At 57.3% G+C, this 13767-nt stretch overlaps 1 protein-coding gene across 1 annotated transcript; it reads right to left on the bottom strand.

The window, feature by feature from the left end:
- Positions 1-7341: 7341 nt before the first annotated feature.
- On the bottom strand, positions 7342-12348 carry HSPB8 (heat shock protein family B (small) member 8). The gene is made up of 3 exons (XM_010224921.2): positions 11640-12348; positions 9573-9636; positions 7342-7596 (listed from the first exon to the last, which is right to left on the bottom strand). Exons 1-3 carry the CDS (start codon positions 12016-12018, stop codon positions 7437-7439), a joined length of 603 nt encoding a protein of 200 aa, XP_010223223.2. The 5' UTR covers positions 12019-12348; the 3' UTR covers positions 7342-7436.
- Between the last annotated feature and the right edge of the window lie 1419 nt (positions 12349-13767).

The raw sequence follows: 13767 nt of genomic DNA, 5'->3' as shown, positions 1-13767 counted from the left end.
TGGGCTCCCACAGCGAGGCCTCCTGCACGGGGCAAGGCCCACGCTGGGAAGGGCTTGGAGGAGCAGCACCTCCCCGGCCCCAGAACACAACCAGAGTGACAAGCCGTCCTGCCCGGTCCCTCGTGCTCACCTCAACGAGCATCAGCCCCACAGGTCACACCAAGGATGGTGGGAGCCCCTCTCCCAGCTGAGGCCATTTTCCAACCAGCCACAACTAAAGATCCTGCTCCTTCTGCAGGCCAACCCCGCTGGAGGCATTCCAGCGGCAGGTGGTGAAGGGCAGGGGAAACAACCCATAAAACATTTAAAGTTCCTTTAGCTTTAATTTATCCAAGCAGCATTGAAGCGGCACAATTTCCCCTGCCATCTGGGTGCTACTTTGAAAGACATTTCCTCGTATCATTGCAATTTCAGAAAATCTCCTCGCACAGCTATGGAAGCACAAGCTGCCTCCCCTGAAACCGTGCAGCAGCGCGATGCTTCCCAAGCCATACCTGCAGTTTGAAGGTATTTGGTCAGCGCAGGGATGGCTCCCGAGATCCTTCCACACATCCAACCCCATCCCCACGTCCAAGCCCACCCCTGCACTGGCAGGGGGAGGCAGTTCCAGGTACTGTAGTGCTGCTAGGCAAAGATCTCTGCTTGGATTTGTAACAATTCTGCTGCCTTCTGGTTTTTTTTTTTTGCTTGGGTAATGGGAGAAGGGCTCCATTGTGGCATTTGGCCATGCTTTGAGCCTTTCTAAAGGACAGGCGGCTTTAGGCTAATGCAAAGTGTGCGTGCATGAGGGCACGGGCCCTTGCCTAGCGTTTCACCCTCGTGCTCCTAAAGCACCACGCGAATGGTCACTGCAGCTCAGACAGTGGTTTGGAGAAGCTGCCTTTAAACTTAATGATTAATGAACACTGAACATCCCTGAAAGGGAGGGATGGGGGGCAGCTCTTGTGTAAGCTGCTTGAGGCTGTCTGGTCCCAGGTCGCCCTTCAGCCCTGGCTTCTGCAGTGGTTGGACAAAGAGGGACCCAAGTAGGAAAGATGCAGAAGTCCATGGGCACCTCATCTTTCCTGTCCCCATCCGTCACTGCTGACACTGTCCAGGGCACCCTTACTCAGCATCTCTGCTCTCTGCAAAGGAGAGGATCCCAAATATGACCACAGTCCTGGAGTGGGTTCATCAGGGTGATGCCTACAGGCCCACCAAGGGGGTGGCCACAGCTTGGAACTATGTGGCACATGGTCATGGCCTCAGCACCAGCACTGTGTGCACCACTAGGGAAGAGAATGACCTAAACACCTGGGGAGAAGAGAGAGATTTTAAATGAAGTGCATTTGCTTTTTCTGAGCATGTTCATGATGTTTTTCCATGTTGTGGCATCTTCTGACAAGAAGCGTTGAGCGACCCTTGCTCTAAGGGCAAAGATGGAACAGCCTGACATTAAAACAAACTGTGGCTATAAAAGAGGAAACTCTCCCAGACTCGAGATGCTCTGGTGACTTGCTGCTAGACTCAAAGGGTTTAAAAAGCCCAGGCCCATGTCCAGACATGAAAAGTCAGGCCTGCAGCAGCCCAAATCACAGTGATACCACCCTGTGATATGGCACAACCTTAACAGTGAGGAGCCTGCTCTTGAGAAAATCCATGCACACTTTAGGGAAACTGAGGGCGTTTCCAGTGGGATGCAGATGTTCCTGCCAGTCCCATATGCCCTCCAAGAAGAGAGGAGCAGCCTCTGGCACTAGCCTTCTGCATAGCCTCTGCGTGTTGCTCCACATGGTCCTCCCTTTCCCCACCATACAGAGCAAATGGGACCATTTCAGTCTTTGAGATGCAGCCTGCAGCCTCCAGGTTTGGTACTGTCATCGTTAGAAAACTGCCAGTGAACCGCTGAAACTCTGCTGAATGTTATTTCTGCTGTTTTCTTCCCCCGCAGTCGGTTCTTGCCGGCTGGAGCCCCACGCAGCCTGCTGGGGAGGCATTAAGATGCGGAGCATGCCTGCCCGGCGCGCGCGCTGATTTTCAGAAATTGCAGCAAATCAGTATCGCAGCAAATTGCCCTCTTTCTTGGCTCTGCCTTGATGTAAAGAGGAAAACAAATGGAGTTTTAAAATGCAGCTAATCAAGGAGTTAAAGAGAGGTTAATCCTAATGGATTAATCAGATTGCAAAGGGGGGCAGGAAGGAGACGGCAGGCAGGAAGGAGGAGATAAGCAGCTGAGTTTGGCTGCTTTTCCTAAGGGCGACGTCAGGCTCCAGAGAGGGTTTGGGGAAGGCTCCGACCTTCCCGTTTCTGCCCAGCTGCGTCCAGCACGGGCACCTGCAGGTGTCATCCAGCCACAAAAGGCAAGTTTAGGGCGCAGTATTCTCTCAGGGAACACATACCCATGTCCACAACGTGTTTGTTATCCAACTCTAAGCAGGGGCAACATCCTTCAACTGGGTCACCTTTGCCCACAGGCCACCATTGCAGTCCCCAGCATCTGCCTCCCAGCACGGGTGGAAATTCCTCATGGGTGGAGATCCTCTTTGCAGGCAGTTAATTGGACTGAGGCATAAGGAGGACTTGAACAAGATTAGTAACAGTGAAAGCAAGGATGTTTGAAGAAGGTTATTAATGATGTACAGTGCTGTACACAAAAGCATAATCATCAAAAAAATTAGATCCATGAAGTATCATTATCAGTGCCTGGAGCTCATCATTTAAACGTAATGACACTGATGCATTTCTCCAGCACTGGTAGGAGCATCCCTCCCACCTCCAGCCCAGAGCTTCCATGGGCTCCCCATTTCTGTCCCAGTTTTGCATTGGTTTTCCAAGAAAACCCCCTGTTTCCCTTTCCGCTGCAGGTTTCCAACAGCCAAATCCCTCTCAGGTGCTTTCCATGGGCAGAAAGCTGAGAGTGACCTGCACAGAAGCAGCTCGCTTGTTCCAGCACGAAGCCCGTTGCCTTGGCAGCTCAGAGCACTTCCCTACCCGCAGCCCGGACGTTTCACATGTGCCAGTGGAAGCCAAGGTTTCCCCAGGGGGCAAAGGACCAGCCGTGAGCCTCATCGTGGCCGCAGAGCAGGCCCACACTCCTGCCCTCGCTCCAAGGTCTTCTGCTCCGTGCAGCCCAGGTCTGTGCTGATGGCTGGGGCCAGCATGGAGGGGTAGCAAACACTACCCAGAAGAGCGAGGAGAAACAACTCGGAGCCAATGTGGTCACAGGGATCTCCCTTGCTATGTGCAGGAGCCATTTCACTGCAGCTGCATGTAAGAAAGGGATAACAGACACAAGCATAACCCGAGAGCAGCTTTGCACAGCGGACACGAGAGAGAACGAACCACGTGAGCGGAGCCAAGTGCCACCACCTTCTGCCTCCAGCCTGCACCTTCAGCCTTCGGGGACAGCGCAGCCTGCTCACCTTGAGGAACTTAAAATTTACCCCCCTCTACCATGGCCCGAGCTTTGTGCCCTGGTACCAAATGCAGGTGCAGGTACTGCAGTGGGTTCCCCACCCTTTAGAGAAGAACCTGGGATTAGCATTGGCCTTATTAAATCCACTCACTTGTACCTCATTTTACCTTCATGCTGGAGATGATTTAGCTTGATTTATTCCAATTAGTCTTAATTTATTGTTTTAATGAGCTCTTCTGCAGGCTTTGTGTGCTGCATAACCACCCTCCTCAGTGGTTATAATGTGTTTCAAGGAGGTCTCTTAATGAAGAGAGATTTCCAAGGCCTTCTCAGATAGGAGGCTTTTTGTTGCAGTATAAAGGAAGAAAATTAAGACTAAATTTGACTTTCCTCTAGGAGGGGCTCAGCACAGAGCAACTGTTCAGGAGGCAGGAGGTTACACTGCAGCATTTCACCCTAAGGGAAAGGCAGCCCGTGATTATCCAAGGGGTTTGCAGCTTGCTTTAATGACTGACAAAAAAAAACCCCAAACCAAACCAAAAAAAAAAAGCCTACACCAATCTAGGCAGCAGGTTTAAACACAAAAAGGAGAGAAACCAACTTCCTCCACAGCCACGGCACCTTATCTGCGGGGAACATCCCCGTGGCACAAGATGCTGCGGTGCTCAGTAGTGGACATGACTCCTGGATGGAGGTGACTGCTTCTGCTGGCACTGCTCAGCACCATGGTCATGATGGGGGAACACCAGCTCTGGTAGTGTGGTGGCTCCCTTCGAGTCCCTTCCAGCCCATTCCAGAGAGGATGAGAGGAGAAGTGTCCCAAACATGATGCCATAACTCCCAGCCCCAGGACTCTGTTTGGGACCCCACAGAAAGCCAAGTCCTCCCCAGGCCTGTGAAACCCCTTGCTTGTTGAGATCGTGTGCATGGGTATCTCCATGTTAAAGCGGATATTAAGCTATAAAATGTAATGTGCTATGACACCATAAAATGTTGTGTAATTGCTCAAAGCCCATAAAATGTAAGGCAATTGGCAGAGGGGCCGTTAGAGCATCGTGGTACAGCTCGAAACAGCCCCTGCGCCAGGGCTGGGCACAACCACCAGTGCCTGAACTCTGCTCACCAGCAGCCCCAGCCTGGCCAAAGCCTGGCCAAGTTTGCCAAATGCTAGGGACATTTTTTTTTTCCTTTTAAAGCCTCTCTCCCACTTTGGTAATTGAGTATTACTTATAAAAACACAGATACTCCCTAATAGGCATTTCAGGAGTCTATATTATTCTGCACAACAAGGCCCACTGCCTTGAGGAGCCGCTCACCGACAGGTCCCAAGGCCAAAGTGGTGGTGGAGGGCAGTGGTGCTCGTCACTAGCCTCAGCTGCCAAGGAGTCACCACATTTCACAGCACATGGTCCAGGAGCTTCCAAAGGATTTCACTGGGGAGCAGAGGCAAAGACAGCACAGAACAGGATGAGGAGAGAAAGAACCTTCCCTGCCTGTGTGACTGGGAGGAGGAGCAGGGTCCCCTGGGGTACAGCCATGTGCTCCCTGTCAGCGCCCGCCGAACAGCCAGACCCTTACCGGGGTGCCTGCCAGTGTCCTTGAGCCCGCAGCTCCCTCTGCCTTCAGCACAGGCACCAACCAGCCTCTGCCTCAGCCCAGCAGCCTCCCCAAGTACCCCTGGGTTGGCAGCGGGGCTGCAGCTGCAGCCAATTCCCGATTTCCACAGGGAAAAGGGGCAGGTTAGTGGCAGGGGAGGGGAAGCCACCACTGTGGCCTGAAGGAGCTGTGAAGTTCCTGTCACTAGGAGGTGCTTCTTGCTCGTGGGCAGGTGTGACATTTGCAGCATTGTGCTGGACCCCAGGCAGGCTGTGCAGGGAGTACCCCAAGCCATCGGGCACCGTGGCAGACATCAGCAGCCCTGAAGCCAGGGCAAGGTTAGGGCAAAGCCTGGTCTTTCTTGCTCCCAGGTTCCTCCCCATGACGCAGAGAACAGCCAGGGACGCCCGATCCCAGCCGCGTCTCTAGGCACCGGGCAGGGAGAGCTGTCTCCAGAGGGAAGAGCCTGAGGAAGGGCAATGCAGCTGCCTCAGTGACGGCATCATCACCAGGGCTGAACCTCACGGATGGAAAACAACAGCCGTGCACCCCAGGCACTGAGCCTTCCTCCTCCTCCTCCTCCTCCAGGCCTCCAACGCTGAGGCGCCAGGCAGCCTGGTGGGAGGAGGAGGAGGAGGAAGCAGCTGCTGGGGATAGGAGCTCGCGGTCTGGGTGACGTAGGACAAGGCAAACCCAGGACACGCAGGTTGTCTCTGCGAAAGGGCTGGGACAGAAGCCATCCAACAACTTGACAATGCCTGGCTGGCTGGTGGAAGCAGGGACACCTGGCAGGTCCCTCCCAACAGGACCAACAGGCTCCTGCCAGCCTCCTGGGACACACCAAGCGTCGCCTTCAAGGCCGCCTCCTGCTTAATGAGAAGCTGCCTTCCCCAGGGCTCCGTGACGCGCTTCGTGATGGAGGCTTCCCGAGCCGCTCCGCGGCCTAGTGCCCTGCTCCGTGGTCGTGGTGTAGCTCCCTGCTCTACAGTCACGGCCTAGCTACCCGCTCCACAGTCACAGCGTAGCGCCCTGCTCCGCGGTCGTGGTGTAGCGCCCTGCTCCGCGGTCGTGGTGTAGCACCCTGCTCCGCGGTCATGGCATAGCGCCCTGCTCCATGGTCATGGTATAGAGCCCTGCTCCGCGGTCACAGCGTAGTGCCCTGCTCCGTGCTGCAGCCCCGCAAGCAGCCCCGCACCCCTGTGCTGCAGGAGCGTGGTCTGGACAGCGAATGGCCACAGTGCCAGCATGCAGAAACCCCAGCTGGTCCCAGTTCAGGGGTTGATTTAGCATCTCAAAGCAGAAAACACCTCTGCAAGCCCTGTGCAGGGAGGAAGAACCCAGGAGCCCCGAGGCCTCCCCAGCCCTTGTAGCCTTGTGCATTTCTGGGATGTGGAGTGGGGCCAGCCAGCGCCTGGGGACTTACAACAAGGCCGGGATGGAGGGAGGGAAGACAGAGGGCGTTTCCAGCCCCTTTGGGGTCCTCTTCTCCCCACCGTGCAAGAGGCCTCTCCTCCCTACCGGGGAGCCTGTCTGCCCATCGCCCCGACCCCTCAGGCTCAGGAACGACAGACACGGAGGCTAAGAACGTCAACTCATGTTTATTCCTCAAGTCTGTCACAGAAAAGCACAAGCTCCCTTTGGAAAAAAATAAACACATTCAGACCACACAGACAGTGACATTCCTAAGGAGGCCTGGGGGTTCGCTGAGCTCGGCGATCTCTGCATCAGACACTCGTCTTCATGCTGGCAAGAGGCTGTTCAGAGATGTAGTTCAAAAAGAAAAATGAAAGGAGAAGAAAAAGACACAGGATCTCACTTAAATTTAAGAGAGGAAATGGGTACCTTTTCTTTGCTATTGTTATAAATATCCCATCTTACTACCCGATAGCAAAACAAGGATAATAATGAAGACATCTATTTTGTTCAGTCTGATATACAGATACACTCTACTGGAGCACATAAGGCCTCTATAAAACCTCGGTGAAACCGTGGCCTTGTCGGGTGGTTGTTGGCAAGCAGATGTGTTGGAGGGAGAAGTCAGAGCACAGGAGCCACATGCCCTGGTTCGAGCACGGCCCTGCAGGGCAGAAGCCAGCAGTAGAACCTGGGTTGCCATCTCTTTTCAGCCATTGCCTGCGTCTCGAGAAAGCAAATTCCTCACCCCAGGTGCGGGGTCATGTCAGAAGAATCAGCCATGGCCCTGGTGGAGGCAGCGATGCCCCAGGGCTGCCGTGGGGGTGCCTGGACCTGGCTGTGCCCCGCGTCCCTCCGCCTGCTCGCTCGTCACCGGGCAGGGAGGCTGCCGGGGGGGCCATCCTGTGCTCAGAAGACGCTTTTGTCCTGCTAATGCAACCACAGCTGGAACCAGAGAGAAATCTGTGCAGGGAGGGAGAGGGGAGAGGAGAAACCCAGGGGTACGGAGGGAAGGAGAGCGGGAATGGGTGCCTCAAGCGCAGGTCGCTTCCTGGCTGTCGATGGGGATCTCGCTGCCGCAGCTGCCGTCTCCGTACTGCTGGTAGGGGGGGATCTGGGGTGCCTCGATTATCAGAAGCCCCTCTGGAGATAAGGAGGCAAACACCGTGATGGGATCCACCTCATAGGGGAGCCTGGAGAGGGGGATAGAGACATGAGCTGGGTTAGAGCAGCTTCCCGGTGCCGCACACAGAGCCCTGCCCCGCGCATCCCCATGGCTGTGGAGCCACCACACATCCCTGCTGGAAATGCTGCCCTAGAAAGGGCTGTAGAGCTGCCAAACGCAGCTGAGGAGCAGGGGAAGGTCACCCCAGCCCGCCAGGCACTGGCAGAGAGTGGACGTGCAGGGACGGTCACGCTTGCCCTCGGACATCAGGGTCTGGCCAGGCTTTCGCTCAGAAGCAGCAGTTCAATCACCATCTGCTCTGGGCATCGGGCGAAGGGTTTTCCCTCTCTATCCCTGCCTCCGTTTCCATCAGCACCAGCACCCTGGCCCTCGGGAAGGGAGCCCTAGCCACGCCTGCAAACATCTCTGAGAAGCCTCAGGAGCAGGACATGTCTGAGCTGCAGAAAATGGTTGATGCCGAATTAGCAGCGCTCCAGCAGCGCCCGCCTGCTCACCCGCTCGCTGCGTGCACTCGCCCCGACCCAGCGCGCTTATTGGCGCTACCGGGAGTGCTCTGGGGATATTTAAAGCAGTCGCTTGGCCTGTCTTGCTGCTGCTGGGCTCTTTGTTTAATCTCCTTGGCAGATATGTTTGACTGGATGTCACTCACAGCTTGTGCTGCTTGAGCTTCTGCAGCGCATGAGTAAATCATCTGTACGTTAGAGGCTGCGTCACGGCAAAAGCCTTGCCCGTAAAAGGAGCCTCGGCGGCTGCCTCCTAAGGAGCTGCTGGCTGCGAGGCGAGGGAGGGAGCGCTGTGCCCGCGGGGCTGCACTCCCAGGCCTGGGCAAGCGTGGCTTTCCACAGGGATTGAGTTGGGGAGAAGGCGGGGATGCAGAGGGGCTGGGTGGAAAGCAAACGGGAAAGCAAATGCTAAAGCACCGGCAACCCGAGCCATCCATGTTTGCTGCTCCTTTGGGCCCTCACGGTGCGGGGATTCACCCCGAGCCCTTCGCCACGCGCAGGCGTCACCGCGCGGCTCCGGGCTCGCCCTGCCAGCTGCGGCGCTTCCCTGCCACGGGACTCTCATTTCCTCTCTGCCATCACAAAATGAGCCATTTCGGTGAGCCAAAGCGATAGCAATCTAATTGGCTTCCATTCTTATATATATTTATATATAAACATATAGATAAATAGATATAGGGTTATATAAATATATATGTGTGTATTTTGGGTGTGAAGATGATTTCAGCCCGTTGCATCCTGTTAAAGCCTGCAGGATGTGCTGGCATTTTGAGAACAGCACCTTACATGCCTGTTCTGCTTCCTCTCATCCTGGCAGACTCCAAAATGCAGCCTGAGTCACAAAGGAGGCCAAATAAACACGCAGGAAAAGATCTCCTGCTTGGCCTTCACCAGGAAACCACTCTGCACAGGCTGAGCTAGGAACATATTTGCCCCAAATTATGGGTCTCGCTGGGCCTTGCTCCGCTCTGACTTGCCTCGTACTATGAGGGATGTTTGCCACACAAGCTGCAACCTGCAGGTCATCCCTTGCTGACACACAAAACTGAGTGCAGATGCCCACAAACAAGGTTAAGAAGGAGCCCTCAGACTGTGGCCGGGAGGGGAGGAGACGCCCTGTGACTCGCAGGACTCGGCGCCTGCTCTTTACTGCTTTTACAGGCAGCTTTCCCTGTGGTTTTCAAGTGTTTACGAGGCCAGGGAGGCACACTGCTTGGTTTGCAGACAGGGGAGCAGAGAAGTTAGGCAGCCTGTCAATTCAGCAGTGGAGAGGGGAATGGATTCCAGGTCCCCGGACTCCCAAACATAACCTAAATTTCACTTGCAAGGCTGCGAGGAGTGGCAGGATTTAATAGCTGGCTAGAGAGCATTCCCCATTCCCGGGATGGGGGAGACTCCCCAGGTCTCTTAACTACGGGTCGGCACTGAAGCTGTTTCCTGCTGCTGCAGGCCGCGGCCGTGCGCTGTCTGGGATACGTACTGGATTTTCTTTGTGAAGTTCTTGGAGACGATTCCTCCTTCCATCTGCTGCTCCTCATGTTTACCTGGAGGGGATGGGAATAGTTAATGTTAGCATCTCACGGGGCTATTTTTTCCCAATAAGTTGAAATTGTTTTCTTTTTCCCAGTGGAAAACCTTCCCTTGCTCACTGATTTAGGGAATTTCTCCCAGGAATCGCCAGCAGGAGACCTTCTGGAAAACGAAAACTGTCAGGAAAATCAAGCTTAAGGTCCCCCAGATTGTTAAGGCTCAAGTTCAGCAGCCTAGAGGCACCATGAAGAAGCAGCTCCCCAACTTTGGGTGGAGGAGCCTCCCCCTGTCTTAGACATTCCCAGTGTTTGGGGCTGCCACCTGGATGCCACCCTGCGACCGGGCTCAGTCCCACGGATCCTGCCTGTGCTGCTTCTCAGCTGACATATCCCAGCTCCCCAGACACTGCAAGCTGGGCCGGGAGTGGCGGGATCCTTCCTGCCTTGCTGGGGGGAAAAGGCTTTGGCTTTATCATAAATGATCATAAAATCCCTATCTTGCGAGGAATTAAAAAAAAAAAAGAAATGAGGAAGGGAAATTAAGGCAGTTTCAGGCAGCACTATGCACCAGTGTCTCTCCGAGGTGCGGGGGCCCAGGGAGACGAGGAGCCAGGCTGCGTGGAGAGGTTGGCACCACTTGGAGCGAGTCCTCCAGCCTCAGGCGGAGGGTCAAGACACCACTCGGGGGGACGTGGCTCCTGCAAAGCCACTTTGGCCGCCGTTACAGCCAACAAGCCCGGCCATGGCCCTGTGCGATGCCAGTGGCTGAGCTGCCGCGGGCCGGATTAGAAGCAGCGTCGCGTCCCCTGGCAGGCGATCGCGATGTTTGGGAGCGAGAGTCACCCACACCCGAATCGCTGCCCTGGGGTGGCAGCCGCGAGGCCGGCGGTGACGCAGCAGTGGGGGACGCCAAGGCAGAGCGGCTCGGGAAGGCAGCAAGGCCTGGGAAGGCAGCGAGGCCCGGGAAAGCAGCGTCCCTTCTCCAGGGACCTTTCTTTGGGCCAGGGGGCTGTGCTGGAAGCCGGGGCCGTGCCGCATGCCCAGAGCTGGCGCGCTCGCTTTCTGGCCGGGTTTAATCAGCACCATGCACACACCTGACCCCCCGGCCTGATTTAAACCCATGACTCAGATGGTGGCTCAGACCCCAGAAACCACGAGATCAGCTGCAGAAACCACAGCAGTGCTATAAAACACCTGGTCCTTCCTTGTTTTCCCAAGCTCCTGTAAGCAGGTGGGGGGGCTGCTTTTCTGACAATCACCTTTATCTCCAGGAAAAGCCTGGGGTTTGCCTTATTCACCTGCTGCCAAAAGCTGCACCTTAAGAAAATATCCCAGCTGCGATAATATCTCCGTGCTGCTCAGCTGCCTCGAGCTGTTGCTGCTGCACCTTTTCCCAGGAATCCAGTAATTTTATGGCTGCTCTCACTGCTGGGGAATCACAATCAAATTTCACGGGAGTTGCGGGGCTGCAGGTTCCACCGGCACTGCCACGGGGCCGAAGCCTGCGTGGAGCCGAGAGGATGCAGCTCCCGGCCTGGCCCTGGCTTCTCCTGCAGCTCTTGGCCCTAGGCTTGACCACCCGCTCGTGGTGCCCTTCACACCGGGGCTCTCCCGCAAGGCCCTGTCCTTGCTCTCCTGCTGGTGCCTCATTTCTGCCAGGCTTTAAAATCAATCAATAAATCCCTCATTTAACCCCTCCCTGCCCACCCGGGCCTCCCTGTGGTCACCGCGCGTGCCAGCAGCGGCAGACGCACCGGCGCCTCGCGCAGCAGCTCGACCCCTTTAAAGGGAATCTCCCTCCGAGAGCCGGGCTGGGGCACGCGCTATAATTAACTGCAGCGAGCGGGGCCCCTCCTGGCAGCGCGCGCGGATCAACGCGGCGCCTCCGCCGCTGCCGGGACCTCGGGCAAAACCTAAAGCTGTTCTTTGCATTTTGCGCTGGATTCTCAAGCAGGGTTGGGGCAGGAGTTAGACAAATCTCATCCCTCCTCCTCCCTGTCTCCCCGGCCACTGCTCACCTGACACCTCCACATAGCCGTCCTTGGTCTTGACCGTGAGCTCCTCGGGCTTGAAGCTGTGCACGTTGACGCAGACCTTCCAGGGCTCGCGGGAGAAGGGCGCTGGGCTGCGGCTCTCGGGGTAGCCGCCGAAGCGGGCGCTGTAGCCGGGCGCCATGGCCGAGGCGCGGGCCATGCCGGAGCGCAGCGGGCCCGGCCAGGTCGTGGTGAGCCTCGGGCGAGCCCAGTCGGGCCAGTCCGCCGTGAGGTCCCCGGGGAAGGGCGACATGCCGAAGTCATCGTCCAGGAGGCGCGAGGTCAAGCCAGGCTCCCGGAAGGGGTCGCGGACGCTGCGGCGGCTGGGGTAGTGGCACGAGAAGGGCATCTGGCTGTCGGCCATGGCGGCGACGTCGGCACGAAGCAAAGGGCCGTGAGCGTGGCCGGCCGCTGCGCCCTCAGCACTCGCCTCCCTGCTGCTCCCACGCGCGCACTTGGCCGGGGAGCCGCAGAGGCATCCGCTGCGCGCCGGGAGGGCTCCGGCTCCGAGGCGGTGGTGGCGGGATCCTCCCTCTTTCCAGAAGGACGAGATGAATAGTTAAAAAAAAAAAAAAAAAGGAAGAAAATAGCAAGATCGATGCGGGGCTGTAGCAGCCGAGGTGGAAGAGCACAGGGAGGCGGGAGGGGTTTCTCCTGGCGGATGGCAGCGAGGAAAACGCTTCCTGTCTGGCTGCCGGCCCAGGGTCCGGAGAGAGGGAGGTAAAACTTCTCAGTGGGCCGAGGAGAAGAAGTAAAAACACAAAAGGTAACTCCCAAAAAGCCGATTTTGTCCTGGCTCTCTTGCTGCCCCGTGTGACTCTCCCCAGCCACCCTGGCGGGAGCTGTGATAAAAGCTCCCGCGCGGAGCCGAGAAACTTCTCCGAGCTCCTGGGCGTGGGGCCGGCGCTATTTATATGTATTTTGGTGGCGGGGGGCGGGAGGGGGTGTTTTGCAATCCTGCCCCGTCAGATGAGTATTTTGGAGCGGATGAAACAGACAGGGAGAATCTGGGCGGCAGCAGCTGACGGCTCCCGCTGGCCCCCGGCACGGTGGCACCTGCCCCCCAGCCCGCTAAAAATATCCCCCCGGCTCCAGGACAGCTGCTTTCACCCTACAGTCACCCTGCAAAAATACCACCCGCGGCCCCGCACCGCGAGGCACGGGGGGCTTGGCAGCCGCTGCGCGCTGGGAAGTGGGTCACTGCCACACGGTACCGGTGTGGGGTGCGCGGCCAGGTGTGATTGGGACGTACCCTAAATCCTGGAGGGGACTGCTGTGTGCTGCGGCAGGCCACACGGCCCTGGTGATGCTGCTGCTTCCAGGCTGGGGCTGGTGTGGAGCCGTGTCCCCTCAGCACTGCCATCCCCTCGCCGTGGCGGCACCGTCCACCCGCTGTGGCAGTGCCAGTCCTACACGGCCCTGCCACGTCCTCGTGCTGCCTCCATCCCCTCATGGTGACACCGCTTCCTCATGGCAACAGCACCGCTCCCTCATGGCACTGCCTCTCCCACATGATGATATCGCCATTCTCTGCATGAGGATGGTGCCATCCCCGCACGCTGCTGCTGCCCCTTCAAGATGGTGGCACCATCCCATCCCGCCACCATCCTCTAATGCCATGGTCATCCCCCCACAATGGCACCTCCACCTCCTCCTCCTCAGCCTTCCTCCCCCACCACGCGCAAGCCGGGCGCGGCAGCAGCACTAATTACAGGACAGGCAGCCGGGGCCTCAGGCAGAGTAGGCCAGCAGGCACTGCCTGCCATGCCGCCTTCCTGCTGGTGAGGGATGTCCTGCGCCCCCGCTCCTCCACACTGCCTGGAGCTTCCCCGATGGCCTCGATGGCTCTAATTACATTGGAATGGCCGCAGTGCTGGGCTGGCCTCGCGCTGCCCAGGCCGGCATGACTCACGCCACCCAATGCGGCATTACCGGGGAAGGAGCGGGGCTCGGCCGCTGTGCGGCTCCCCGTCTCCCTGCCAGCATACAGGGGACCCCGCAGCAGAGACGGGGGTCCTGGATGGAGGCTGTCCAAGCTCCCAGGTGTCCCGATGGAAGGGGCAAGGCAGGTGCGTGGGTCATTGGCGCCGCACTGGCAGATGCCTCCCAGCTC

Source organism: Tinamus guttatus, unplaced genomic scaffold, assembly GCF_059628265.1.
Source record: "Tinamus guttatus ecotype Peru unplaced genomic scaffold, ASM5962826v1 Tinamus_guttatus_pri_ptg000459l, whole genome shotgun sequence".
NCBI lineage: Eukaryota > Metazoa > Chordata > Aves > Tinamiformes > Tinamidae > Tinamus > Tinamus guttatus.
This window is presented reverse-complemented; position numbering and strand designations above follow the sequence as displayed.

Coding starts and splice junctions, on each gene's coding strand:
- HSPB8 (XM_010224921.2), bottom strand. CDS start 12,018: ATGGCCGACAGCCAGATGCCCTTCTCGTGCCACTACCCCAGCCGCCGC. Junction 9,637..11,639: donor CGGCTATGTGGAGGTGTCAG/GTGAGCAGTGGC, acceptor CATCCCCTCCAG/GTAAACATGAGGAGCAGCAG. Junction 7,597..9,572: donor AACTTCACAAAGAAAATCCA/GTACGTATCCCA, acceptor CCCCCTCTCCAG/GCTCCCCTATGAGGTGGATC.